Source organism: Rhinolophus sinicus, linkage group LG04, assembly GCF_036562045.2.
Source record: "Rhinolophus sinicus isolate RSC01 linkage group LG04, ASM3656204v1, whole genome shotgun sequence".
Lineage (NCBI taxonomy): Eukaryota > Metazoa > Chordata > Mammalia > Chiroptera > Rhinolophidae > Rhinolophus > Rhinolophus sinicus.
The window spans coordinates 138,137,521-138,165,158 of NC_133754.1; the positions used below are offsets into that span (position 1 = coordinate 138,137,521).

At 40.5% G+C, this 27,638-nt stretch overlaps 1 protein-coding gene across 5 annotated transcripts in view; it reads left to right on the forward strand.

Moving 5' to 3' along the window:
- GLIS3 (GLIS family zinc finger 3) overlaps positions 1 to 27,638 on the forward strand; it is a 597,994-nt gene that overhangs the window by 539,387 nt on the left and 30,969 nt on the right. For all 5 annotated transcript variants that reach the window (XM_074330482.1, XM_074330481.1, XM_019729930.2 and 2 more), the window contains one exon: positions 6,951 to 7,119. In XM_074330482.1, the coding sequence (XP_074186583.1) occupies positions 6,951 to 7,119 (169 nt within the window). The remainder of the gene's footprint in view (positions 1 to 6,950; positions 7,120 to 27,638) is intronic.

Sequence of the window (27,638 nt, forward strand, 5' to 3'; positions counted from 1 at the left end):
AGCACTGGTCATTTTCTTTAAAATGACTGAAGGGTAATTGTTTTTGCATTCTGAAAATTAACCATGGCTGGATCTTGATGCTCTTGGAGCAACAAACAAAAAGAAGTGCTGAAAATGTAAAACTACTTTAAGGTAAACTAAGCTTCAAGAGGGGCAGTTGTGTTGACATTTTAGTAACAGCCCATTTTCACTCCTTAACGAAGTGCAGTCATGCATGAAAATGACATGTTATCTTTTAAATTGAAACGCATTATGGGTTGTAACTCAAAGGTGTGTATTACTCATACAAAATAAGTAGAACATTTTAACCCTATGAGGATTCGTTCTTAGGCCCTGCACACTTTATAGCAACTTGCATTAGAAAAATTGAACAAAAGTGCTTATTACTGGAGAGCATGATGTATATATACACCCTTCTGCATTTTAAAATGATGCTAGTCCACAGTTTATATTTATATGCCTCTTCAGGTAAGAGGCCACACGCTATTGGAGATTAACCATTTTGGAGCAACATGTGCCTTCCTCTTCCCTAGCTTATTAATAACAGTAATCATTTATATAAGTGCAGTAACATAAATAGCCAAAGAATAACAAGAGTGGTGTATTGAGCACTTAACCATGGTCCAGGCATTGTGCTAAGTGTTCTCTATATATTATATAATTGTCCTCATTATTCTTTGAGGTATCCTTATTTAAGATGAAGAAACTGAGCTTTTGTTCAGCAACTTGCTCGAGACACATTGCTAGTAATTGGTAAATCTGAGATTCAAATCCAAGTCCATTTGACCACCAGTGGATGTGCTTTGTTCTCTCAGTAACCACCCTGACACTATCTCCAGTGCCCAATTTCTGGTGAGGCCAAAGGAACCAAAATTTCCATTGTGGTTCAACTGTTTCCAGAATCCTTTCCAGCTACGAATTTCTCCTGGAGGGATGGGAGGGAAGAGACAGAAAGACAAGGTTAAGCTCACCTTTTGAATGGGGCCTATGATTCTTTTGAATATATCTGTGAAAGTCAACGTAGCCTGGTATCATTGATTTGCTTATTCCTCTGTGCCCTGACCCTGGAACTACTGCCCGAGAGATGACTGGTAAACTCATACCTCGTCCCTCACATGTACCAGCCACCAAGCATTAAATGTCGTTTCTTAAGGTCCCAACATTAGAGCAACACTATGGCTTTTAAGTAATTATAAATGACTCCAAATGCATATTTACTAACAGCCCAGTGGCAACAGATCTGCACAGCAAATCTCTTCTTCATGCATTATTGACAGAGGTGGCAGCCTTTGAGCCAGCGACATCATGTTCACTTGTGGTAACAGGTGCACATATCTGATTGCTCATGAATTACCCCTCCTTGCCTTCTTCTTTCCCACCAGTAGATCGATATGCCTCTGACAAGCACCTGAAATCTTTATTTGGGAAAAAGCACATTTCCTACCAGCTGTTTGTTTTCTAAACCAAATAATTCAGTTAATTTCTTGCCTGAATTAATTTTCAGAGCTGGAAAATTGCTCTCATTCATGCTGAGATCACTTCGGTGCTTTTAGGATAGGCAGAAACAGAAATGGGAATATACTTTCTGCACCCTAACAAGCATTTTAGTAGTAAAGCTACCCACATGCCTGGCAAGGAAGAGTGCCTAATGACTCTAGTCAGCCTTTGCACATGAAGGTCCAGGGGCTCTGATATAGTATCAACACTCTTACGCCTTCTCTTGAATTCACCCTGCATTTGAGAGGCAATATAGCATTGTGGTTAGGGGCGTGTGATCTGAAATCAGACTTCCTGGGTTTGAATTCTCTACTTATCAGCCACGTGACCTAATCAGGAGTCCGATTAGACCTTAAGTTCCTTGTCAGGAAACTGGAGAAAGGTTTGCAAAGTACTCACATGCTAACTATTGATTCTGAGGTGTGGGGCAGCAACAAGGGGAAATGCTGCTGAGATGTGCTGTAGTACTGTTCAAAGTGCAATCCCTGAGCCATCAGCCTCAGCTTCATTAGGGACTTGGGGACTTGGACAGACGTTCAGAACCTTAGCATTCCTGCCTCTAGGACCTAATGAATCAGAATCAATATTTTATCCGGGCAATTTGTTTGCACATCAAAACTTGAGAAACAGGACTCTAGCTGCCCATACAGTTTTCAACAAGAGTATGCCCTCCAATTGGCTGTTTTTAATGTATCTCACTCAACCTGGCAAGGGAAGTCTTCCCCTGTCCTCTGAAATGATGAAAACTTAGTCACCAGGCAATGCTGATGGTAGGCTTCCCAGCCCTGGGCGTGGGCCAGAGACAAGTGGGCTTCATTTCAAGATGGAGCCACTAACACTTCTTTCCTCCCTCCATTCACACAGTGAATACGTGACAGCTGAAGTATCCCCAAGGGTTCCCTGTCCATACTCATTAGAAAGAGAGATTAATTGTTTCTTCATTTGGACGTGGAGAGAGCTGCATTAACCCAAATTAACCTGAGCTGGTTAAAGGCACCAGCCTAGAATCCCCCGGTCCCAATAACCAGTGAGAGAGCATCTGGGGACCATATAGATCAATAGATGCTGCTTTGTCAAAATTATAAAGCCCAAATGAGTCATATTCACCTACCTCTACAGGAGACAGGGTGAGGGACGGCAGTAAGCCAAGCCCTGGAGAGAGAGAAAGCCCAAAGCAGCAGGGAAGCCAGCTCCTGGTCCTTGGCTGAAGGCAGAGCTCATGAATTCATCTCAAGACCAGGCTTTTATTTCCGTAGGGAGTCCGCCATCTCTTAATCACAAAAGCAATAAGAATTTCCAATATGTTCCTCTGCCGTGCCTAATCAATTGTTCCAGTTGCCAGTCATCAACCCCATCTAGAGGTCCACCTAAAAGCCCTCTTCCAGCCTTGAAAGCAGCAGTGACCCCTGAGGTGACACCAGACAAAGAAGGCCGCCCCTGTGGGCAGCCTGTGTGTGCCGGTTGATTTGATCACAACAGTTTTGTTAATATTGCCCTGGATTCTAGAGGAATCAGTTCGCTTCCTTATGCTTTGATTGCTAGGCCTCATATGCCCTATTGGTTGAGTTTGGAAAATCATTTTGAGTGTGTATGGAGGGAATTTTTTTCTTTTGTGAATGACCTTTATAGTTGCACTCTAACATGGTAGCAGGTGTTCAGACTTCACGCATTAAGAGGCACTAGGACCTACCTGGTACAGAGGTAGGGGCTGAGAAATTGTGTTGGAATGAATGAATGAGTAAAAGAATAGTCCTTTTAAGTAAGTTGGAAGTATTAAGTAAGTTGGAAGTCTGGATGATGTAGGACTGCAATATAGTTGGAAACTCCCAGGAGTGTTAGTAGGAAAGGCATTTCCTGTGCCATAGTGACAATTTCTGAGAAACGTGGATCTTTGGTAGAGGCCAAGGGCAATCCTACTGAAGCTCCAGCTCTCTGGCTTCAGAGTTTTGTCCATTTGATTAGAAAGATTTATGAGATATGGGTCGTATGTTGTAAAGCCATGATTGTGTCTCTTATTCCTTCCTCTAAATCTCTGGTTATTGTATTGGTCACAACGCAGCATCCATAGCCAGCAGTTTTGCCCTGGATCTGCATGCAAAGTGTTCTGTGTGGACACTGAATTTAAAGCTTTGACTAAGTTATCTCACCAGTAGAAAGTTTATCCTATACTTCTCATCCCATCTGTCATGGGCAAGTCATGAGCCTCGTTTTGCCAAGAGATAATTTCTTAGGCTCTATGTAAGAAATTGTCCAGTATACTTCCCAAATTCATATTTTCAATTAAACCCTAAAGCCTTCCCTTTTTTATTCACGTGGGGCCCTTAGTCTAAGGGTGCTGCCTGTTCTAATGCCATCACTGGCTGTAGCAGTGGATGGAAGAGCCGTAGATTGTGTTTCACTATTGGTCTGTTAACAGTTGACCTTAACACAGCATGTTTCTAAGGCTTCAGTGCTGTATGCCCCACCTCACATCCTCTCTAGCATCTATTCCGCCTATTCCATTGCTGCACCAGCTGCACCAGCATAATTTGGTAGCTCCTCCCCTCAAGTGCACCATCTCCCTCTGGCTTTCTGCCGTCGAGTATCTCTGATGCCCTGGTATTGAGCGTCTCTGAGAACCTTGAGCTACTCTGATACATGTGCCTACGTGGAAGTGTGAGAAAGGTGTACCCTGGGGCAACCATTGACTAGTGGGGAATAGAAGCTGATGGATAAATGTTTCTGCCTTGAACTACTCATTGAGCCCCAAGGAGGACTGCACTGGCTAGCATGTAGATTGTGCTCGTTCTTATTTGTCTAGCAAACCAACATGATGATGCTGTTGGAGATACCAGGCACCAAGGTTATCTCGTTTCCTAGTCTATCCCTGGACCTAGCTCAGTGTCTGCCACACAGTAGGTACTTCATAACTATTTGTGGAATAATTGGCTGTTGAGAAGAACACAAGTAACCCTGCACACAGAACAAAAGTGTTAAAATAAGTAAGCAAAGGTAGAGGACAATATAGAGAAAAGCACAGTCGCATAAATTGTCATGATATATTCGAGGTGTGGTCAGTTGTCTGGTTTGGCCAGAGCTTAGGGCACATGGCGGAGCCACAAGTAAGATAGTATGTTAAAGTGCTTTGGACACTGTTTGATGCTCTATACTAGTAAGTCTTGTATTTGGGTAGAATTGGCGTATAGAGGTCTATTTCCTTCACTAGACAGCAACCACCTCAAGGACAAGGACCCACATATAGTAGAGTGGCTGGCACGTAGTAAGCATTTAATATATTTTAGTAGAATTAAAAAATAATCTTGGAGGATGGATGAGTAGATAGATGGATGATGGACGACTGGTCCTGGCTATTAAATGGGATGAAGGAGAGGCCCTTAACTAGGCCTAGCTTTCAGTGTACAGCAAGCTGCAAAAAAATACCAAATTTCCCGGACTATTTCATTGCGGTTCATGCAAACATGTGGTGAATATAGCTAGTGGAGACCTCTGGGAAGCACGCCATTTTCTACTGAACCATTGAGGAGAGCATAGAGCATGGACACCAGGTTTCCCTGTTACCTGTAGGTTAGTAAACATCAGGGGCAGTGCTCCCCTTATGATACACACAAACATACAGAAATACCTCCAAGAGATAATAAGTGATGGGTACATTCAACAACTACAACAAAACAAGCAGGAGAATTCACATTTCTACACTAAGGCAGGGAAAAAAAGATAGCTGAGTTTCCACGGTGTCTCTGTGACCTCTTATTATTCCATTAGTTTTTGGAATAGTACATAAAACACCAAGCACCATGCTGACAAACACCAATATAAAACTATTGCCACAGTGACTCCAAACAGCCTTCTCCCGTGGGTAAAATTATTTGGAATGCAGGGAGAATTGTGGTTGCCTGAGCGAGCGGAGCATAAATGAGGGTAGTGATTCATAAGGTGACTCTAGCAAGTTTGCAAATGTGCAACTTCTCTGGAGGCTGATGCACAACAGATGCTGTGTGTTGCCTCTTTGAGCTGGTAAGCGTTTTCTAGTCTTACCACCTCTTCAGGACGTGGAAAGCTGTGGAGGATGCAGGCTTCTGAGGACAAGAGTTAACCTGACACAATGCTGACTTACCAGAAATAAACCCTTCAAATCAGATCACACCCCTGTCAGTAGTTTTTGAGCGGGAAGATGGTAATTCTGCCTCTTCCCATGTTCCTTTAAGTACTTGAACTCTCATTCCATTGGATTAAGTTTAGGGGGGCTGGGTCATCTGGGGTATTAATTCTATCCAGGAGAGGTTGGAGAAAAGTGGTACTGGTCTAAAAATACAGCTCCCTGAACTTTTAAACCCTCAAATCTCTTTGATTATGTGGCTTCTTTTTCTTAATCCTTAGCCTGATTTCTTTTATTTTTTTAAAATCCATTTATTCTTTGATATCAGTAGAGTAAGTTCAAAAAGAGCAGGGATAGCACAGAGCTCAGCACAGCTTTGTATAGAGGAGGAAGTTAAAGAGAGTCAGCGTAATGATGCTGGTATGATTGCACTATAATGAGATGTCTAGTGAGTAGGTTCCAGACACTGAGAGAGCCTCTCTGATGGTGATAGACTCTGAAAGTGACAAGCTCCAGTTTCTTCTGTGACATTGGACCAATTAGCCAATCTAAATGGGCACATATTTAAGTTTGAGGTCACGTACAGTTCTCAAAGGCTAGGCTGCCCCTATGAATGAGGCTGTAACTCACTGTCTGTGTCATAATAGGCAACAGCGAGGGACTCTCCAAGCGGTGTGTTTCAGACCCCCTTTTCATATTTTGTGGTGTTAGGAGAGGACTCATTTTTGATGAAGACCAAGTACATGCATCCATCACGCCATTGGGGGAAGTGGCTGGGGTCTGTTAGACTCTGAAGTTGAAAGAGTGTAGGATCCTGCATTGGTGCTAGGATCAGGCGAGGCTCCGGTCTCATTACATTGATTTAGCAGTGACAGAGAGACCCGAGCCTGACCCAAGAGGCTCGCAGCAGCGATGAGAAGAGGAAGAAGGCTTATGCTGCGCCCTTCTAGGTCAGCAGAGCGAATATTCTGTTACCTGACTCCCAGCCCCTGTGACTGCGAAGTGCTAATCCTGAGACCTTCACCCAGATGCAAACATTTCAAGATTGACTAATTATACACTGTCCAGACAGGGAACTGGCAGGGCAAGTCAGTGCTTATGAGAAACCATGAATGTCAACCTGGAGCGAGCAGAATATGAGCTCCTCAGGCAGCCCATAAAGGCACATTAACTGGGGAACCCGTTCCACCATGAAACAAAAGCTGTGTATATCCAGCAAGGGGAGAACTGTTCCCTTAAAACCATCAAGAGAAAAACAAACACGCCCCTAAAATATGCTTGCTGTCAGCCTTAGGTATTTAAAAAATGTGGGCTTCACTTGGGGCGCAGTCTGATGCTTGTTCTCCCTTGATTTCAGCTTCCATTTTCTCCAGCAATCATTCAAGCCGAAGTGGAACAGCTGCTGGGGCCGTGCCACCCCCGCATCCTGTCAGTCACCCTTCTCCGGGACATAATGTACAGGGGAGCCCCCACAACCCTTCCTCCCAGTTACCTCCACTCACAGCTGTGGACGCGGGAGCTGAGAGGTAAGGCCATCTGTCTCTGTCTTCTAATAGGTGTCGCCGCCAAACCTCCCTCCACACAGAGAAGTGCTTTGACAGTTGCTGAATTTTATTAATAATCCATTGGTGGGTTGAGTTACCCAAAGGTGACATTTTAAAAGTACATACACACAGCGCGTGGATCAAATATCTCATTATCTGTTTTATTTTCCATGGGGAAAAAAAATGAAAAGATATTGGCAATAGCCAACTAAAGTGTTTGAAGCTGGGAAAAGGCATCAGCATATCTCTGTCTTTTCCCACCTTACCTTAGTTTGCTTCAGGGACTCAATCTTAAGATAATGTCTCCGCAGGTTGAAATGCTTTCCAGATGTAAGATGGTACCTTTCAGCACACATAGGTAGTGTTAGCTTGAGAATATAGCATAGAAGGGCACAGGATTTTATCCTGTGACCTGAAAGGGGCTGTTCACTGAATGCTTTACGTTGATACCACCCTCAGAAAGTTTCTGGGAGAAAATTTTTAAATCTTGACCTTTTGGTCCCTGTCTTTGGACTGCCCAACCCTCCAGTGATGTGGAAAGCCTGCCATTCTTCTTATGCTCCTCTCCGTTTGTCATTTGGCCTCAGTTGACCTACCTAGGGGTTACTGTCTGACCTCCAGGGGGACAGAAAGTTCTTGTGTGGGCTCCCGTGCAATCCTAGGGCACTGAACATTTGGTGGGCAAAGTAATGGGTTGAATAGGCAGCAGGAATAAAAGTTTTGCATCTTGGCTTGCACCAGCGATCTGTGGTTTCATCATTGTTGGCATAGTCTATGAGCTTTTAAAAATGTGTTTTTTAAATACAATAAACCATATATTTTTATATTTATACCTACCCCTTTATTTAGTAATACATCTGTTAATTTAATAAGAATCTGCTATGTGTTGGACGTTGTGCTGGTTTCTGCAGACTATTAAAGCATGGTCCTGCCCTTACAGGACTAGTGATGAGGACAGATATGTAAGCAAAGTATAGTCATTCTGTTTGACTAAATGATGTAATAGAGATGCCACAGGAGCTCAAAGAGGATGTCCCCAACTCTGCCTCAGGGAGGGAGGGAAAGAAAGACTGAATAATCTAGGCACTGAAGGATGACTAAGTCTTCTCCAGATGGATAAATTGGTAATAGCATCCAAGGCAGCAGGAGGAACATAGGCACGACATGCGGAGGGGCAAATAGACACCTGGAGGAAGGCCCCAGTAGCTCAGGCTCATCCAGAGTGTACATGGCTGATGACATGAGGTAAGAACCATGATAGGCTCTTTATTAGGAGACAAGTACATCAGATTATCATGATAGAGAAAGGACTCAGGAGACAAGATGGCAGAGTAATTGAGGCTGGAAGCAGGGGCAGGAGGTAGGGAAAAGAAGAAGGAGGTTAGTCCAGGAGTCTTTTGTGAGCAATATGAGGACTTGAACTGAGGCAAAGCCATGAGGATGGAGAATGTATTCAAGAGGAAGAAGTGTTAATTTTTAATGTATGTGTGGAGTAAAGAGGAGAGGCCAAAATTTACCCGAGTTTCACCCTTAGATATCAAGATGGAAAATTGTGCCATTAACAGAAATTGAAAACATAAGAAGAGTGTAGAATGGAGGAAATGAGGGTGTTGCGTAGAGGGAAGAGTGAGAAAGGAGGAACAATAATAATTGGACTTGATTTTTTGAGTTCTAGCCGGTTGTAAGAGATCTGTGTGGATGTGTCTCATGGCCAGTTAGAAATAGAAACCAGAAGACGTCAGACTTATTTTAACAGTTCTCTTTACATGTTAAAGTGCCTACAAATGATAAGCCTCCTCCCACAGGATCAGCTCCAAAGCAGTATGAATTATAACCCTGTATTAAGTTCACAGACACTGGAGACAGGCAATCTTTGTTGTTATTGGATGTATTCCTGTAAGTTGAGATGAGTTTATTCATTTTAGCATTTTATTTAATTTCCAGTTGGGTTTTAAATGACATTAGCCATGGGCTTTCCATTCATCTCATTGCATTCTGCCTGGCTGAGAATCCTACTCCACAAGGTAGTGTTGACCTTAAACACATAGAGAGCCAGATATATCTCCAGCAAAATAAGTTTATTCAGGAACAAGAAAGAATTGCAATTCAGGACATGTAGTCTAATGGCGATCCACATGCAAGTCCAGAGAAACAAAGGAAAGAATACTCTTTTGTGGGCTTGGGAGGAGCTGTTGTAAAGGAAGAGTCCATTGGAGGAAACTGGAAGTTCGAAATATGTGACTTTTAATTGGCTGAGTTATGGCAGTCTCCCATTGGCTGAACTGTTCCTGGGCAAGGAGGAATCTTTTTCCTCTTGCTGAAGTATCCTGTAGTATCACTTCCTGTCAGAGGTATAAAGTATGCTTCTTCCTGTTGGGGTCAGTAGTGTGCGTTGTGTGACATGTGCATGAGAGTTCTCTCTTCTAGCCTCCTGACTCCATTTTAAATGAGGTTTCTGTTTATTAATTTTCACAGTAGTGAAGCTAAGAAATTATCAATTGGGACCTCTTCTTTTTCATCTCCTTTTCTTTTTTTTTTTTAAATTAAAGTTTATTGGGGTGACAATTGTTAGTAAAGTTACATAGATTTCAGGTGTACAATTCTGTATTACATCATTACATAGATTTCAGGTGTACAATTCTGCATTACATCATCTATGAGGGGGAGGGGGGTGGTAGATGAGGGTAAAGGGAATCAAATATATGGTGATGGAAGGAGAACTGACTCTGGGTTGTGAACACACAAGGGGATTCATCTCCTTTTCTTGTTACTGTGTTTCCCCAAAAATAAGACTCAGCCGGACAATCAACTCTAATGCGTCTTTTGGAACAAAAATTAATATGAGACCCGGTATTATATTACACTATATTATATTATATTACATAAGACCTGTTCTTATATTAAAATAACACCAGGTCTTATATTAATTTTTGCACCAAAAGACACATGAGAGCTGATTGTCCAGCTAGGTCTTATTTTCAGGGAAACGTGGTAGTAATCATAATGACTCTTTATAAGACTACAAGAGAAAAGCAATCTATGTATCTTCTTTTTGTACTCAGCCATTAAAAAAATAAATGTGTAAAATAAGAGATTTTAGCCATTATTAGAGTCAAAAACAACATCCCTGCTCCTACAGTAGCTAATTGTTTGACTGTGTGCCTTAGCTATTCCTGATGCTTGGGTTGGTTTTTCTTTTTAACATTTTTGTTTCTGTAATTTTTCATTTTTTTCAATTCCCTCTTTTGAAAGTTTGTAACATACGAAAAACTTCAAGAATAGTACAGTGAACACGTATATACCCTACACCCATTGTTATATTTTGCCACCTTCTTTCTATCTCTTCTTGTCTTTCCTTCTGTGCCTTGCGATCCTTTGTTGTTTTGGTTGCCTGTTGTTTCTGAACCATCTGAGAGATTGTTGCAAATATCATTGAACTTTAGCCCTAATTACTTCAGTAGAGAGCCCCTAAAAAAGACCTTCTCCTACAAAATCACAGTATAATGTTCACACTCAGGAAATTTAACGTTGATGTAGTATTATCTAATACACAATCAACATTCAAATTTCCCCAGTTGTGAGAACAATGTTTTTTACAGCTAAAAATTTTTTTTCTTTCTTCTTATGATCCAGGATCTAACAAGGATCCCAATTCTCATTTCTTTTTGGTCTTGAATCTAATGAAATTCCACAGCTTTTTGAAAATTACCATCACCATCATCATTATTATTGTCTTTCTGACACTGACAGTTTTTTAAGAACTCGGGACCTTTGTTTTGCAGAATGTTTTACTGTTTGGCTATGTCTGATTGTTTTGTACTAAACAGATTCTTTGTAAACATTTTTGGCAGGAAAACCACATAGGTGAAATGGTATTCCTTAGCTCCTTTGAGTGTTAGTTTGCACTTTATAGGGAATTAGGAGTAAATGAACCAAAGCAGGTAAAGCATGTAGCATATGACATGGCATAAAGCAGACACTCAGTAGCTGTTGCTGCTAACATAAAAACAGGCAACCTTGGCTTGGCTGAGAGATTCAGGTTTAGAAGCCAGAGGGTGTTGTTAAATGATTACAGTGGTTGATAGTGTAAATAATCATGGAAGGGAAAATAGAGAGGAAGGTGAAGGTGGTGGTACTTTACGTGGCTGGATGAATGAAGTGGACGTTTTGCCTTGCTGCTCTGCTCTTCCCGCAGGATGTATGCCCCATCCCTGTGCCAGGCCAAATGGAATGAGCAAGTGTGTGGAAGGTTATCTCTTCCGATCAGGTTTGGAGAGGAGGATGACATGAAACAGTCCTGAATTATTCACTGTGTTTGCATTAGTGTCCAGCATAAAAACACTAAGAGGAAGTGTGCTTACTTTCCGCTTTTGGTTTATATATCTTTGCCTCTGTTTGCCTGGGAAATCCCCCAGTAAAAACTCTAGCAGTTTTCTTAACGGAAATAGGTTTATCACACTTTGCGATTTTTAGTGGGAAATTGGCATTTTTTCCTGCTCTGTGGGCATTGATTCATAATTTACTTAGCTTTAACTTGTTAATAAAATGAGCTGAGTCACTGTCAGAAGTCAGGAAAGGTCTACCACATCTATTCAGTTAGCCTCAGGTTCTTTGATTCTTAAGCATCGTAAAACAAAATAAAAGCAAGTACTATCAATTTGATGAGGTTCCATTTTTATTGTGAAATATTGTCTGAATGACACATCATTTCAGTGATTTAAGCACTATCACACCACATCACCTAATGTTGGATTAAACTTACTATGGGAAGTAGTGTGTTACTACTATGTCATGTTGAACAAGCCAGAGGTACGTTAGAATAGTGGCTTCCTTTAAGAGGAACCCAGTGTCTTAAGAAATGATAATTCATTGAGTTTCATAGTATGTCTTTTAGACCAGAAAAAAATCAAAATATTGATAGAAGTGCCTCTTTGAGATGGAGAAATCTTGCAATCCCAATAATAAGTCAGTTGGATTTGTGCCGTTCATCTTGTACATGTCAGTTCCTGCTCTCCATTCTAATGAGAGCCACCAACATGGTGTGCTCTATAGTACAAGTGGCAGAGCTTAAGGGGACTTGTGGATTGACTAGAGGAGCGACTGGTGTACGATTTCCTATGAGCTCCACCTCTGAGCCATAGAAGACTAAAACTAAGGAAAGGTCTCCTCGGGGAGCATATAACCTCGTACAGGAATCAACAGCAGACAATGTTAGGGACAGTTGTTTTTCAGAGAGTTTTCAAAACACCTTAACCAAATAAGAAATGCCAATTTCTTAAGTCTGTATCAAGTCATGGGAAGTCTTACTGTTTTTCATTCATATCAGATGTGGAATTGCTAGAATTCTAAGTTCTTTGGTGTATGTGCGTTCTTTCTGTGCCTTTGAGTCACCAGGGCTGGTCTTCGCAGATGTCATTTTCTAATTGAGCATTGGGAACATAGTGTAGCTTTGCTGGATGCTAAGGGGTCAGAGATAGCGACTGTGTTCCTGTGTTCTATTTAACATCTTTGCAACTGTCAGGTTCTTCAGCTCTAGTCAAACCACTCTAGTCTGCTCACTGATTTGGTTTCTGCATCTTAATTCAGAATCTTTCTCTACTTAAAGACTCCCCTTATTGTCATATTCTTGACTGTTACTTAGCCTTTGGAGCTAGTTCTCAACCCAGAAAGCCTTCTTGTCTGTTATAGCTCACAGATACAAATCCTCCCGTTAACTCCCTTGGTTCTAATTATCTGTCTAATCTATTTACCATTTCCCAGATGTCACCTTGCTGACTGATTATTAGTTCTTTGAGGGCAGGAACCTTAAATTTCCTTGTGACTTCCAAAGTGCCTCGGGCTGCATGTCCCAGTGGTAGGTGCTGAAGAGGCTTTGGTAGGGGAAAGGGATCAGTGAGGGGGATGCCTAGGAAATAGGAGGTCCTTGCTAATTCCCACTGTCTAGGTGGGGGGTTCCAAGAAAGGATCATTCCCATTGATTCATTGGTCTAGATAGTGGTGATCCCAATTCTGAAAGTTCCCACAATCTGACGTAACCTGCATGAATTGACACAATCAATACTTGTTCTGACATATGTGTGTGTGTGTGTGTGTGTGTGTGGGTGTATACACACACACACACACACACATTCATACGCGTGCATACAATGCTTAGCATCCCTTGCCATCATCCACTGCTGGGGTTCCCTACGCTGCTTTCCTGTGGTCTTCAATACTACAGGCCTGGTACTCGCCATTCTCTCTTACTTGCATGTGTAGCATGTGAACAGCTCAAAACTAGGCCTGTTGCTTTGCTGTCCTTCTCTCCTCTGGACTTTCTGAGCAAACAGGGACATTGGTTGGTGTATTCACCCACTGAGCTCGTTCACAGACTTTCTCTCTCTCTCCCTCTCCACATAATCTTCCTCTCTCTTCTGTTTTAAAAACATTGTTTTTTCATTTTTCAATTGCAGTTGACCTTCAACACTATATTAGTTTCAGGTGTACAATACAGTGACTAGACATCCATACAACCCATGAAGTGATCACCCTGTTAAATCCGGTACCATCTGACACCACACATCGCCATTACAGTATTATTGATAGTATATTCCAATGCTCTACTTTACATCACCATGACTATTTTATAACTACCAATTTGTAGTTCTGAATCTCTTCTCCTTTTTCATCCATCCTCTCCAACCTCCTCCTATCTGGCAAACATCAAAATGTTCTCTGCATCTATGAGTTTATTTCTGATTTGTTTGTTCATTGATTTTGTTCCTTCTGTTCCATAAGTAAGTAAAATCATATGGAATTTGTCCTTCTCTGTCTTACTCCATTCAGCACAGTGCCCTCTTGGTCCATCCATGTTGTTGCAGATGGCAAGATTTCATTCTTTATGGCTGAGTAATAGTCCATTGTATATATGTAGCACCTCGTCTTTATCTATTCATCCATTGGTGGATACCAGGTTGCTTCCATATCTCGGATATTGTAAACAATGCTGCAATGAACATATGGATGCACATGTCCTTTAGAAGTAGTGTTGGGTTTCTTCAGATAAATACCCAGAAGTGGGACTACTGGGTCCTTTTTTGCCTCTTGTTATACCCTTTGTTTTAAAGTCTGTTTCGTCTGGCATAAATATTGCTACCACAGCCTTTATTTTTTTTCCTTTCCATTTTAATGAAATATCTTTTCCCATCCCTTTATTTTCAGCCTCTATGTGTCTTTCGATCTAAAGTGAGTCTCTTGTATACAGCATATGTAAGGGTCTTACTTGCTTATCCATTCAGCTACCCTATGTCTTTGATTGGAGCGTTCAATCTATTTACATTTAAAGTAATTGTTGATAGATATGTAGTTTTTGCCATTTTATTATTCATTTTTCTAATATTTTTATTTCTTCTCCTTCTTAAAGGAGTCCCTTTAATATTTCTTGTAATACTGGTTTGGTAGTGTTGAACTCCTTTACCTTTTTTTCCCCCCCTGGGAAATTCTTTATCTGTCCTTTGATTCTAAATGATAGTCTTGTTAGGTAGAATAATCCTTGTTGTAGGTCCTTGTAAATCATCACTGAATATTTCGTGCCTATCCCTCTGGCCTGCAAAGTTTCTGTTGAGAAATCAGCTGATTTCTTTGTAGGTAACTAACTTTATTTCTCTTCCTGCTTTTAAGATTCTCTCTTTGTCTTTAACCTTTGGCGTTTTAACTATGATGTGTCTTAGAGTGGGCTTCTTTGGGTTCATCTTGTTTGGGACTCTGCCCTTCGTGGGCTTGTATGTCTCTTTCCTTCACCAGGTTAGGGAAGTTTTTCATCATTACTTCATCAAATAGGCTTTCAGTTTCTTGCTCTCTCTCTTCTCCTTCTGGTACCACTATGATGCAAATGTTGGTATTCTTGATGTTTTCCCAGAGGTCTCTTAAACTGTCCTTGTTTTATTTTTTTTTTTTTTGGATTCTTTTTTTCTTTTTGCTGTTCTGATTAGGTGTTTTCTGCTACCTTATCTTCCAAATCACTGATTCGATCCTCTGATTCATCTAATCTACTATTGATCCCTCTAATGTATTTTTTTAATTTCAGTTATTTGTCATTTCTGACTAGGTCTTTTTTAATGATTTCTATCTCTAATTTTATGTTTTCTGTTTCTTTGTTGAAGTTCTCACTGCGATCATCGAACATCCTTATAACCAGTGTTTTGAATTTTGCATCTGGTAGATGGCTTGTTTTCATTTTATTTAGTTCTTTTTCTGGAGTTTTGTTGTGTTCTTTTCATTTCAGACATTTTTTCTTTGTCTCCCCACTTTGCCTTCCACTGTGTGTTTGTTTCTATGTATTAGGTAGGGCTGCTATGTCTCCTGGTTTTAGTAAGTGGCCTGATGTAGTAGGTGTCCTATGAGGCCTAGCGGCACAGTCTCCCTGGTCACCTGAGCTGAATCCTCAAGAGTTTCCCTTGTGTGGATTGAGTGTGCCCTCTTGTTCTAGTTGAGACTTGGTTGCTGTTTGCATGTCAGTGGGAGGGATTGATCCTCCAGCTGACTGGTTGTGAGAACTGGCTGTAACTACAGTGGAGAAGCTGTTGTGCAGGGGCTGACCCCATGGAGCAAGATTTGCTTTAGCAGGACTCTGATGTCTGCCCAGTCTGTCTTTTGGGTGCATTGTTTGTGGAGGTGGGGTGCATGGTACTCTGGTGTGATCTGAAGATGGCCACCATGTGTGTTGGTTCTCGTGCTTCCTGAATGGGTTCTGTTGCAGGCCAACATCAGTCTCTGCCTTTGCCCTGCTCAAGGCCACTTGGTATGAGCTACAAGGTGATCTGCAGATGGTTGCCCTTTGTGCTGGGCTTAAAGGTGACTGGGAGAGGCTAAGCTGTGAACCAAGGATGGCTGCCACTAATGCTGGGCTTGTGGCTGCTTAGCAAGAGGTATGAGGCACACCAAGGTCAGATCACTGCTTGTTTGGGGTTTGTGCTCCTTTAAGAGCTTTTAGGAAAGTCCGCAGCATGAGGCAAGACAGATTATATGGAAAAGCCACTGGAAGCCACTGGAGTAGGCCCACAAATTGGGTGGGGCAGGGTCTCAGGAAATCACCAGAGCAGGGCAACAGGTGTTAGCCAGGTTGATGGAGACTCAGATATGGCAGCCGCCTGTGTCTGCATTCTGGGGGCACAGAGGTAAGGGAAGGAGGCTAAACAAAGAAACAGTGGATTCTGCCAGCACTTCTTTCTGGGAGAAAGCTGCCCCTCCATCCCTCGCCCTGAAGCCAGAAAATTCAGTTCTTCCCCATATGTCCCTGATGCCTTTGGAGCCACTGCCCCAGTGAAGGAGCTCAGCATGAGTCAATCCATCAGTGAGTAATTCCATGCAAGGGCCCTTTAAAAGGAACACCTGAAACTCCAGCAGCCCTCTGTCTCACTCAGCCACAACCTCCACTAGTTTTCACAGGCAAAAGTTGCAGGCAGAAGCTGTGAGGACTTCTCTTCCTGGACTAAAACCCTGTACTGGGGAGCCTGGTATGGGGCTGGAACCCTTGTTCCTCAGGGGCAACCTCTGCAGCTGAAATATACCTCCTGATTTTTAATTGCCACATGTGTGTGGTACCAGCTCATTTTGTGTCTCTGCCCCTCCTAACAGTCTCATAGTGGCCTTTTCTGTATATCCTTAGTTATAGGACTTCTGTTCGGCTAGACCTTAGGTGATTCTCCATGATGGTTGTTCTGCAGCTTAGTTGTAATTTTGATGTGGTCATAAGAGGATGCAAGCACAGGGTTTATCTACTGTGCCATCTTCACCAGGAGCCTCTTCATCTCTTTTCTTAATCTTTTAGTATATGTGCGATTATGGATAAAAATCTGAAGCATCATATAAAATATTAAAGCTTATCACATTTATATCAGCATTGGATTCCTTCATTTATTGAGTAATTCACTCAGCTAGTATTTGTATACCAAGCAGTATGCTGGACACTGAGGATATAGTGGTTAATAAGACTGACAGGAGTCCTGCCCTCATAAAGTGTCTAGTCTAATGAGAACCAACCAGGTCAACAAGCAAGCATAATTTCAGATGTAATGAAAGAGTGCTGCAGGGGGCTGGAAAATCACTTAACCCAAAATTGGGGAGGGAGGAATAGAGGAAGAAATGTCCTCGGGAAAGCTGAGGGCCTATAGAACCTGGCCAGGCAACATGGGTGTGTTCAAAAGGTCAGAGGAGAGAGAGAACAGGGATGGAGCTTCAGGGATAAATGTGGGAGGAGCCTTCTGAACTGCATTAAGGAGTTTGGGCTTTATCTTGAGGACAAGAATTTGTGTAGTTAGCCAATACGAATATCCTGGCGAGCTGGCATGTATACCAAATACCTCCCTATGATGTTAACCACCCGGCAAGAGTTTAGTATGTAATCTGGGCCCAACAGAAGAAGAAATGACAAAGCATGGACTAATGGTTCGTCTAGTCCTCAAATAGACAAGGCTTTTCTTTGTATATCTTAGACTGAGGAGGCAGCACAGTGGGGTTTATGTTATTTTCGTTTTTAATACAATTTGAAAAGACAGTTTTGTCCCTTGCAATTCAAAGCTTATATTTTATAATACAAGCTAGGCATACCAGGGTTTTCAAGAGTCACTGAGTATCAAAAAAAAAAAAAAAAAACACCAAAAAAAAAAAACAATGACCTCCATGCTAGAGATAAAGTAACGGACATCTGAACGTTAGAGCTCTAATATCAGAAATAACTTGGCCTCACTTTTATTATTATATCAGAGAAGACTGGAATATTGTTAAGAGGTATCCACATTGCTGGGTGTCATAATTTAGTTGCAGTTTACACAGTGAGCATTGCTCCCAAGCATATATGACAGACACTTTCCCACATGTATAGAAAGGTACCAAACTTACAGGATGACAAATAAACACTGGTCGTCAATCTTAAAAATAAAGTTCATTAATCCTGAGTGTTGAAATCATTGAGAAAAGCCATGGTCAAAAAACAAACATAACCTCAAATAGCCAATTTTATCAGCTTGCATGTTGGCATCTATACCATCCTGTTAGAGTCTGTGGATACAATGGTCGCACAATGCCACGTGATTGTGAATATCTCTCTTTGTTGGGGCTGCAGTACTTTTTATTCAGAAAACAGTTATCCTCGTTTGGCATTCCATAAAGTGGTCAATTTCACATACAGTCAAGATTAAGAGAGGTGGGGATCCAAAATCCACCCCCCAAAACAACACACACACACACACACACACACACACACACACACACACACATCCTACTTGAGAATCACTGAATGTAATGAATGATGTCAATGCTGTGAGCAGTGAAGAGGCAGAAAATTCCAGTATCTTAACCTTGAAAGGGGAGATTAGAACTTTGGGTCTTAGATTGGAAGCACTTGGGGTCATTTTTTTATTTGTTTTACTTCTCCATGTTTGTTCCAGGGAAGAATAGCCCACCAGTCTTTAAACTTCTTAAATACTGATCCATGACCACAGCCATGCTTCATCCTCTGTGGCAAATATCTTTTGGGTTATTGACTTTCGGAATGAACTTACTTCTCATAGAGATACTCATCTTACTAACAGCTTCTTAAATATGCCATGCTGATATACTCCTAGTAGTCACACACATGGGGAAAATGGTGATACTGTTACTGTCTTCTCACCTACCTAGTGATTGTGAGTGGCTCCACTGGGGGGAATAATCTAAATTAAAAACCTAAAAGCCTAGGACTCAAGTTTGATTCCTCCTTTTTCCCAAATACTGTCACTTCTGATTAATCTGTATGTTCTGTGAGTTCAAATATATTTCAGCCTAGTCAGCTCCTCTTCTCCAAGCCTAATTAACCACCATCCTCTCCCATCGCAACTACAACATGCCCCTAACTGGACTCCCGTATCCAGTCTTGATTACCCACAACCCTCACCCCATCAAGGCACACAGGCCTTTCTTCCACTGAAAGACCTGCCCTTTAAAATGTACATCGAATCATTGAGGATTTCCTGCTCACATCCCTTCTCCCACCATACTTGGAATAAAAGTCTAAGTCTTTCTTGAAATCTGCATGGCCCGCTATGGTCTGGCCTTCATCAAATTTATTTACCACTGCTGCTCTTGCTTAATCTGTTCCAGCCACACTGGCCTTCTTACTGTTCCTGGAAAACACTACCTCATCTCACTTTAGGGCCTTTGTACTTGCTGTTCCTGAAACCTGAAAGGTACCTTCACCGAAACATTACATGACTTGTATATTCATTCCTGGTGTCTTGTCAAATGTTACCTCTTAAAAAAACCCTTTCTTGACCACTCTGTCTAAAATTCCCCCTTCAACCTCACTGAACTCCTTTGCTCTGTTTTTCTTCATAGTCTAACACTCCCTGAAATTACACTGTCTTGTTTACTTATCTACTTATATCCCACTAGAATGGGAGCTCCCCAGGACCAGAGACTATGTTATGCTTACAACTAACTCGTTCACAACCCTTCCCCCTCAGTACTTAGAGGGGGGCACCTAAGAAATTGTGTGGAATAAATGAACGTGAAGGAAGGACTATGATTATGATTCCTTTATTATTTCTGGGAAAGGTAACCGTATCCCTGAACAGATGATTGTTGTTTTTCCATCTCCACATTCTCCTCTGGGTCACTTTATGGCAAAGCAAGAGACGCTGTTATGTGCATACGTGTGGCACTCTACCAAACAGCTTGCCTTGTGGTTCAAGTATTCATTCACATCAGACTGTTTTCCATGTATGTTTAATTGCAAAATACAAAATTCTTCCTTTAAGATTAATTACAAGCACACGTCACAAACCAACCATTAGAATGTCTGTAAAAGGAACTATATTTTTTAAATGCCAACAAAGTTGTTTCACCTCTGAATGCCAAATCAGCCATCTTTATTTTGTTCCCACATTCCAAACAAATCTACCTCATGTGAAGCCCAAGATGATGTTTTTTTAGTCCCCTTGGATTTTCAGTCAGGAAAGTGAGTCATGACAGTAACAAGGAAGGCTTGAGGTAAAATAGAATTCCTTTTCTTGCAACCTCTACTTTAGGCATTAGCATGAAGCAACATGGAGTTCAAACTAAGCCATTACATTATTCAAATATGCCAGTGTGTTCTTTTCATATGCTTTCTCTGAAACAGCAAGTCATATGGAGCCAGAATTCCCCAAGTGAGAGCCCACAAGCTGTTCTAGCCTGAGTCAAGACATCCACATATTACGAAGTGCCTCATCTCTGACGTAGAGAAGGCTGTTCAAAAGGAAGCCTCTGTTTATTGTTTTAACAGTGTGATCTGGAACTCAACTTTGTCTTTTCCCCTCTTGGGTCAGAACAGTTGAGGGAATTGGCTGCTAAGACACTACATGTCTTTTTGCAAGTGAAGAACTGTGTGTTTATTAGTGGTCAAGAGACTGTGGAGGTGAGCAGAAACCAAAAGACAAAATTCTTTTTTTTCCCTTTAAATTAAAGTTTATTGGGACAATGATTGTTAGTAAAGTTACATAGATTTCAGGTGTGTAATTCTGTAATACATTACCTATTTCTCACATTGTGTGTTCACCACCCAGAGTCAGTTCTCTTTCCATCACCATATATTAGACCCCATTTACCCTCTTCTAGAGTCCCACTCCCCCTTCCCCCATTACCCTCTGGTTACCCCTAAACTGTTGTCTATGTCTATGAGTTTTTGTTCTTTCAGTTGTTTGTCTTGTTCTTTTGTTGTTTTCGGTTTATATGCCACATATCAGTGAAATCATATGGTTCTCTGCTTTTTCTATCTGACTTATTTCGCTTAGCATTATAGCCTCAAGATCCATCCATGTTGTCACAAATGGTCCTATTTCATCTTTCCTTACTGCCGAATAATATTCCATTTTGTGTATATATACCATAACTTCTTTATCCATTCATAACAAAGTTCTTCAATTGGTCTTTTTGCTTCCTTTTCTGAGAAATAGTCTTTGGTGTTTTTTCCATTTAGTTGCAAGGAGGAAACTTTTCTCTGTTTCAATCATCTTCCTCAGAGTAAATGATTGAAGTCATTCCCTTGAAAAAGATGTTCTCCCCTCAGAAACAGAAACTATGATCTCTGGGCAAATATGATCTCCAATTGGACATTTGCACAAATGGGACAAAGGCACTATCTACCTGGACAATAGCATTGGCACCGATTTGGGAGCCAGGTCTTTGGATCCAGTGGTCTATTCAACAGAGTAGTTCTTCAATAGGGATGACCAACATTTATTAAATACTTATCATTGCATAGTGCTGGATAAGGTGCTGGAGATATAAAATGGTAGTAAACATCCGGGTATTTGATGTTCTTTCTATTTGTAAGAGCCAAGAGCCCCTCTCTAATTGTGAATTTTTAAATAGATGCTGTTTCCTCCAATTTATTTCTCTAGCCAAAGAACGGCACATGTTATTACTGACCAAACCACCACCCAGCTAGTTTCTTTTCAAATTTATGAATTTTATTGACTTTTGAGGTCTCATTTGGCAATGCCTTTCAAAGGCACCTGGCCATACTTGGCAGGAGCACTGCATTTGAAGTTAGTTTAAAAGTTCTTCTGATGTCGTCAAGAAACCGGTGTTTGCAGTTTGAGATCATGAGAAAGGCATGCAAGGGGTCATTTTTTCTCTACCTATGCCTCCCTTTCTCATGTTTAGACAAAAATAGTATTTCTTTTCTACCATGTCTCGTCTGATATTCTCATAACATTCTCTTCTGAATTTTTTTTAAATCTGCATTTTACTGTCATGCTGACTGACCTCTATGCCTAAGACTATGCTACATAAGAGAATCTTCCCTTTGCCACACAGCCATGAATTAATCCCCCTTATTTTGACATACTCAGAACTGCTGAAGATGTGATATCATTGCAGAATTATTTTTTCATGGCATAATTTTTGACATCAAACGTCTGAGACCACTCTAGATAAATTTTCCTCTGCTTGACATTTTTTTGTAAAGGATTTGACAAAATCAAACTTTTTTTGCCTCTCTCCCCATCACGTAGATTCTGAAATAGACAAACAATGGAGTCACAGCCAATTCTGTAGGCAAGATATTCCACAAAAACCTCCAGCTCTTGGTTAAATGTATCCTGTGTAGTTCAACTCTCTTAACATATCTTGGATGTTCTCCCCTCCTCCTGTTTCATTTCCACTGAGGGTTGGGAGGACAGAGTTACTGTGATGCCCTCAGCCCTATTTCAGTGTTTACCAGAAAAAATATATTTCTCTGCCTTGGACATTATTACTTTAATTTCTTGACTTACAACTGACTTCCTACACCCAGGTGGAGAAACATTTCTCCAGAACACTCTGCGTTTCTATTTCTATATATATATATATATATATATATATATATATATATATATATATATATATATATATATCTTCTTTTACAGAAAACCTTGGTGATCATATACCTAGCTTCATAGCCCTCCATTTGGCATACACTGTGGAGGCTCAGCAATTATTTTTGAGTCTTGGTCTTGTCCAACATGATAAATTATTTGCAGTTAATATTGCAGTTAATCTTGTAAGAAGAAAGAAGCACTAAGCCCTTCCAGGGGTTGGCTTCCCTTTTGGACTCATTTGGAGCAGAGTCCTCAGATGGACGTACACAGCTCTTGGCCTGCTTTGGTCCTGCCCAGATGAGCAGTGTTGCAATTACCCACACTTCCCAGCGGCTGTTTCTTCATTTCTGAAAGCTGGTCTTGATTGTCTCAGAAGCAGAATTCAATTTGCAGTTCCCCCAGTAACGTGCTGTGATTCATTCGGGGACAAATCTGGATTGAACTGAGTCCAACTGTCTCTTTTGTGAGACAGAAGGGAAGTATAAGTAGATACTATAGTCACCCAGATGAATCAGCCAGGAATTCATGAAGTGATTCATAAATCGTTATAAAGACCACTAAAGTCTACTAAAATGGAGTGCTGTCTGGCTATACAAAGTGGGGTATTATCATTGGGGGAGGAGGGGAGGTTTAGATGTTAAATCAGTTGTGAAATCCTTAAAACTGTGCTTTTCTTTTTAGCTTCTGAAAAGGATTGCTTTTTTTCCCCCCTCTGCAGTTGGCCAACTGCTAAAGCCATTTTTCATTGATTAGTTTTCACAGATAAATTTTAAAACCACCACAGATGATACCCCACAATTCTTTTGGGGAATAAAAAAAGACCTCCCCAATCCACCATAGACCAGTTTGTATCCATTATTTCTACTCTCTGGCAGCAAATCAATAATATTTTTCATGTGAATACAATGAAACAAGCTGTTCTGATGCATTCTTCCTTCTTTGTGAGGTCTATAGCCCCCATGGAAATGGTGGTGTGGGGAGGGGGGGAAATATCGAAAGCACCTATCAACCAGCATTTAATCTAGTGGGTCATGTAAACACCTTTTTTTTCTAAGTGTTAGGCCCCAAAGCAGTGCTATAACACAGTCCCACATTACTTGCTAGAACTGCTTACTTATATAGCACAAATGAAGGAAAGTAAGACACATTTATGACATGTCCTTGACTTGCAACACAGTAAGTAAATTTTGCTTGAAGAAATGAAATTGTTAGTTAACATAGAAATACTTTGGATTCATAGACAGGGGAAAGAGCAGTACTTGAAAGGAGTTATCCGATTGGAAAGACTAAAGTTATAAGCCCAGCTTGGGCAAGAACCCCAGTTCAGAATTGAGCAGGTTCACCAAAGCACACTGGGAAACCTGACTCCATTGTCAGGTTTCTTAAAAGCAATAGGTTGCTGATACATCCCATCACCCGGTGATAAGGATCAAAATCTCAGATGCCCACAGGAATCCTCTCGCATCTCTCTGCCTTGCTTCACATCTCCATTGAAAGCATCTTACCTTATTGGGATAAAGTGGTATCTGGAGAACTAGCTGTGGGACTTGGCAAAGCATTTCATGTCTCTGGGCCTACTTTATCTCATCCAAATTAGGTGGTGCTCTAGTGCCCTTCAGCTAGAACATTCTATGATTGTATGAATTTATGAACTCAGGATACTCCTTTGGGAAACCCAGTACCAAGAAATGAGATTCTTACATAAGACCACAACTACTGCTCTGAGAACTAGAAAATTAGCCAGTTGAGTAAATGCCTCACTTTCTTTGAGCTTTATTTCCATATCTCAATAGTTAAGGGAGAAAGGAGCCCTAAGATTTTTTTATATTAAGAACTCCATAGGTGATGGAAGGAGAACTGACTCTGGGTGGTGAACACACAGTGTGATATATGGATGATGTATTACAGAATCGTACACCTGAAACCCATGTAACTTGACTAACATTGTCACCCCAATAAACTTTAATTAAAAAAAAAACTCCATAAATACAGATAACCAACTGATGGGAAGTAGTTTGTGGGGCTGGGTGAAAAAGGTAAAGGGATTAAGAAATTGGTAGTTACAAAATAGTCACGAGGATGTAAAGTACAGCATAAGGAATGTAGTCAATAGTATTGTAATAACTGTATATGGTACCTGGTAGGTGCTAGGGGGATCACTTCGTTGGTTATATAAATGTCTAACCACTATGCTATATACCTGAAACTAATATAAAACAATACTGAATGTCAACTGTAATTGAAAATTTTAAAAAGAGAAATATTGGAGTACTAACACATGCACAAAATAGAATTCCTGTGGCACGTCATACCATAAGGGGTATGTGGGGTGGAGGGTGGGAGGGGAGTGTTAAAACACACAAACAAACTCAATAGATGGTCTAATGCAGTGCTCGAACCATAGTCTTATATAACCCTCAAGCAGTGGGTATGTGTTAATATCAGGGATACCTTAAATTTCTATTCTATTGAGAGAAGTCACTCTATAGCCAGGTATTGAATCATCTAAAAAGTGTCAGACATTCATTGTCTAAAGTACTTGGCTATCTCTGACTTCCCACTTTAAATTTGTTCATAATCCATCACCACCCCTCACTTTCCAGTCTTTATTTTTCTTCTTAGTACTCATTTCCTCTAGCCCAACACATGGTTTGCTTATTTAAATTTGTTCATTGCCTACCTCCCCTCACTAAAATGTAAGTTCCACAAAGACAAGGAAATGTGTCATGTGTTGCTTTATCCCTAGTACTTAAAACAGTGCCACAAACTTGGTCAGTGTTCAATAGATATTTCTTGAATGAATAAATACAAATGTTATCTCAGATTTTACGATCCCCAGTGAGAGTCAAGATCATCTCTATTTTACACTTGAAATTGAATCTGGGAGAAGTCAGGTAATTTATTCAAGATTACCCAGCTATTATAGTAAGGGACAAAGCCAGATTTCCAGCCCAGGACTTCTAGTACATCTGTCTCCGAGCACATCCGTCTGTTTCTCCTGCCATTTGCAGTTTTCTGCATATGATTCTCACCAGTTTTACATGTCTCCATCGGGGCCTATTGTTGTGTAAACAATCTCTAATTGAATACTACATTTGCAGGAAAGATAACCTCTGTGCTTCTGGCTCAACTTATTGTAAGGTTGGGGAGCTTAGTGTCAACAGAAGGTGGGAGCAGGTCACACAAACGAAGGAGCATAACCAAGTAAATACCCCCGAATATCAGACATTATCTAAGATGTGCACAGATAAATATTTGCAGAAACCTTTCTAAGGTTTCTTTTGGGTTGTTTTTTTGGCAGAACATCTTTTATGGCCCTTTAAAACGTGTTTCCTCCCATCCCTTTTTTTCTTTTTGGCAAGCCGTTGAACTATGGCTCCTGCTAAGGTTACATAAACTCCACTAAATGAGTGGAAATGGTTGACTCTGTTCTCTGATTTGCTTTTGTGTGATGTTTCTGGTAAGCAGCGATTTTTTTTTTCAGTTCTAGTCTGTTGTGTATTTACATAACAATTTTCTGTTGTTTCATAAAAGTATAAAAGGCCAGAGAAGAGACTGACTGATAAGCTATGTTGAATGAAATCTGTGAAATGTCAACTGCAGATCAGCAGCTGGGGGACAGAGTTGGACTTAGAAAACTTTCAGACCATCTCTCTTCTGGCTCTTGGACAGTCCTGTAACTCACAATGAATTAGAGTGATGTCATCTTGCCCTGACATAATAAAGTAATGAGATATTCCGCAGGAGAAAAATTGTAAATCACTGCAGTTTATACTCAGCATCAAAGTTGTTTGTTTCTTTTAGCATAAAAATTTTTAATTTACCTTCTTCGAATTTAAAAAAATCCCTGTTTTGGGCAGAATATGTAGACCGTATTTATTTTGGTATGTGTGTGTGCATGTTTAAAAACAAGCTTGGAAAATAGTTGAGGGCACTAAGAAAGTGAGATTCATTCCACCTTCAATAACAATAGGAATATTTTATGTTTTACTTAGTGAGCTTCTGTTTAGTTAGTGAGCATGTTGTTTGTTTGGTTGCTTCTGGAATAAATTGCCTCAAACTACTCAAGTTTCTTGAGTCCTTTTGACTTTTGAAATCATGTTTCTGGCATCCCTCCTGCTATGAGTTGCCAGTGGGCCTCTCTTAACAGTAGGACTCTTTCACCTTCTCCACTCCTCTTGAAGCCCTGCTTTTCATTTGCTATTTCTACTCTACTATGAGCTGGTTAACAAGTAACCAAGCTCATAAAAATTGATTTTAAATTAACAGAGGGATTGTGAGAGACTTTTCAGTAAAATACTGTGTAGTGATTTTAGGCTGTAACAAAATTGATTCTATGTGCTGTACTTGAAAATCAGTCACATTTACACACTTACTTCTTAATACTGGATTCTTTCAGTGCCGAGTTGTTATTTCCTTGTTCTTAGCAATTGTCTGGACAGTTGCGATCACATCCTACCACTTTTCATCTTTTCTCTATACATGTAAATGTTAAAATTTTTGTACCAATTCTTTTCTTTCCAGATCAAAGACTGCCTTAGGCATACATCTATTTACTTAGAATACTTAGAATAGTTTATACTTAAAATTTCATTAATAATTTATATGGAATGACATACTATATTTTGAAATTGTATTAACTTTATACCATATAATGTTATTTATTTGAATAACATGGAGAAAACTCCAATCCAAATGAGCAAAAAGCAAAATACAGAGTTAGCTGAAGGCTCAGTAGGTATTATTTTATTCCCCCTGGGTCTCTGAAATAAGCAATGCTAAAACCTGGTGTGTATACGACCACATTTTGTTTCTTTCTTCCTCATCAGTATTACATTTAGTAATATGTGGGAGCCAAGAGGTCATGGCCAGGGTTTGGAACTCGTGTGAATGAATAGGATAAGAATGATTGATAATTAGCATGTAATTATATACTCTTTAGATAGATACATAGATACATAATTTATATGTAGATATATAGTCTATATACAGATACAGTCTATTATCTAGAACTTACATTCTAAATGACTCATAAAATGCTCAAATGAATTCTGTGCTTTTAGTGGTTGAATACGCCTCCTTTTTTTAGCTAGTAATCATAATTCACTCTATAGCCACATCACCCCAAATTATAAAAATAGCAAG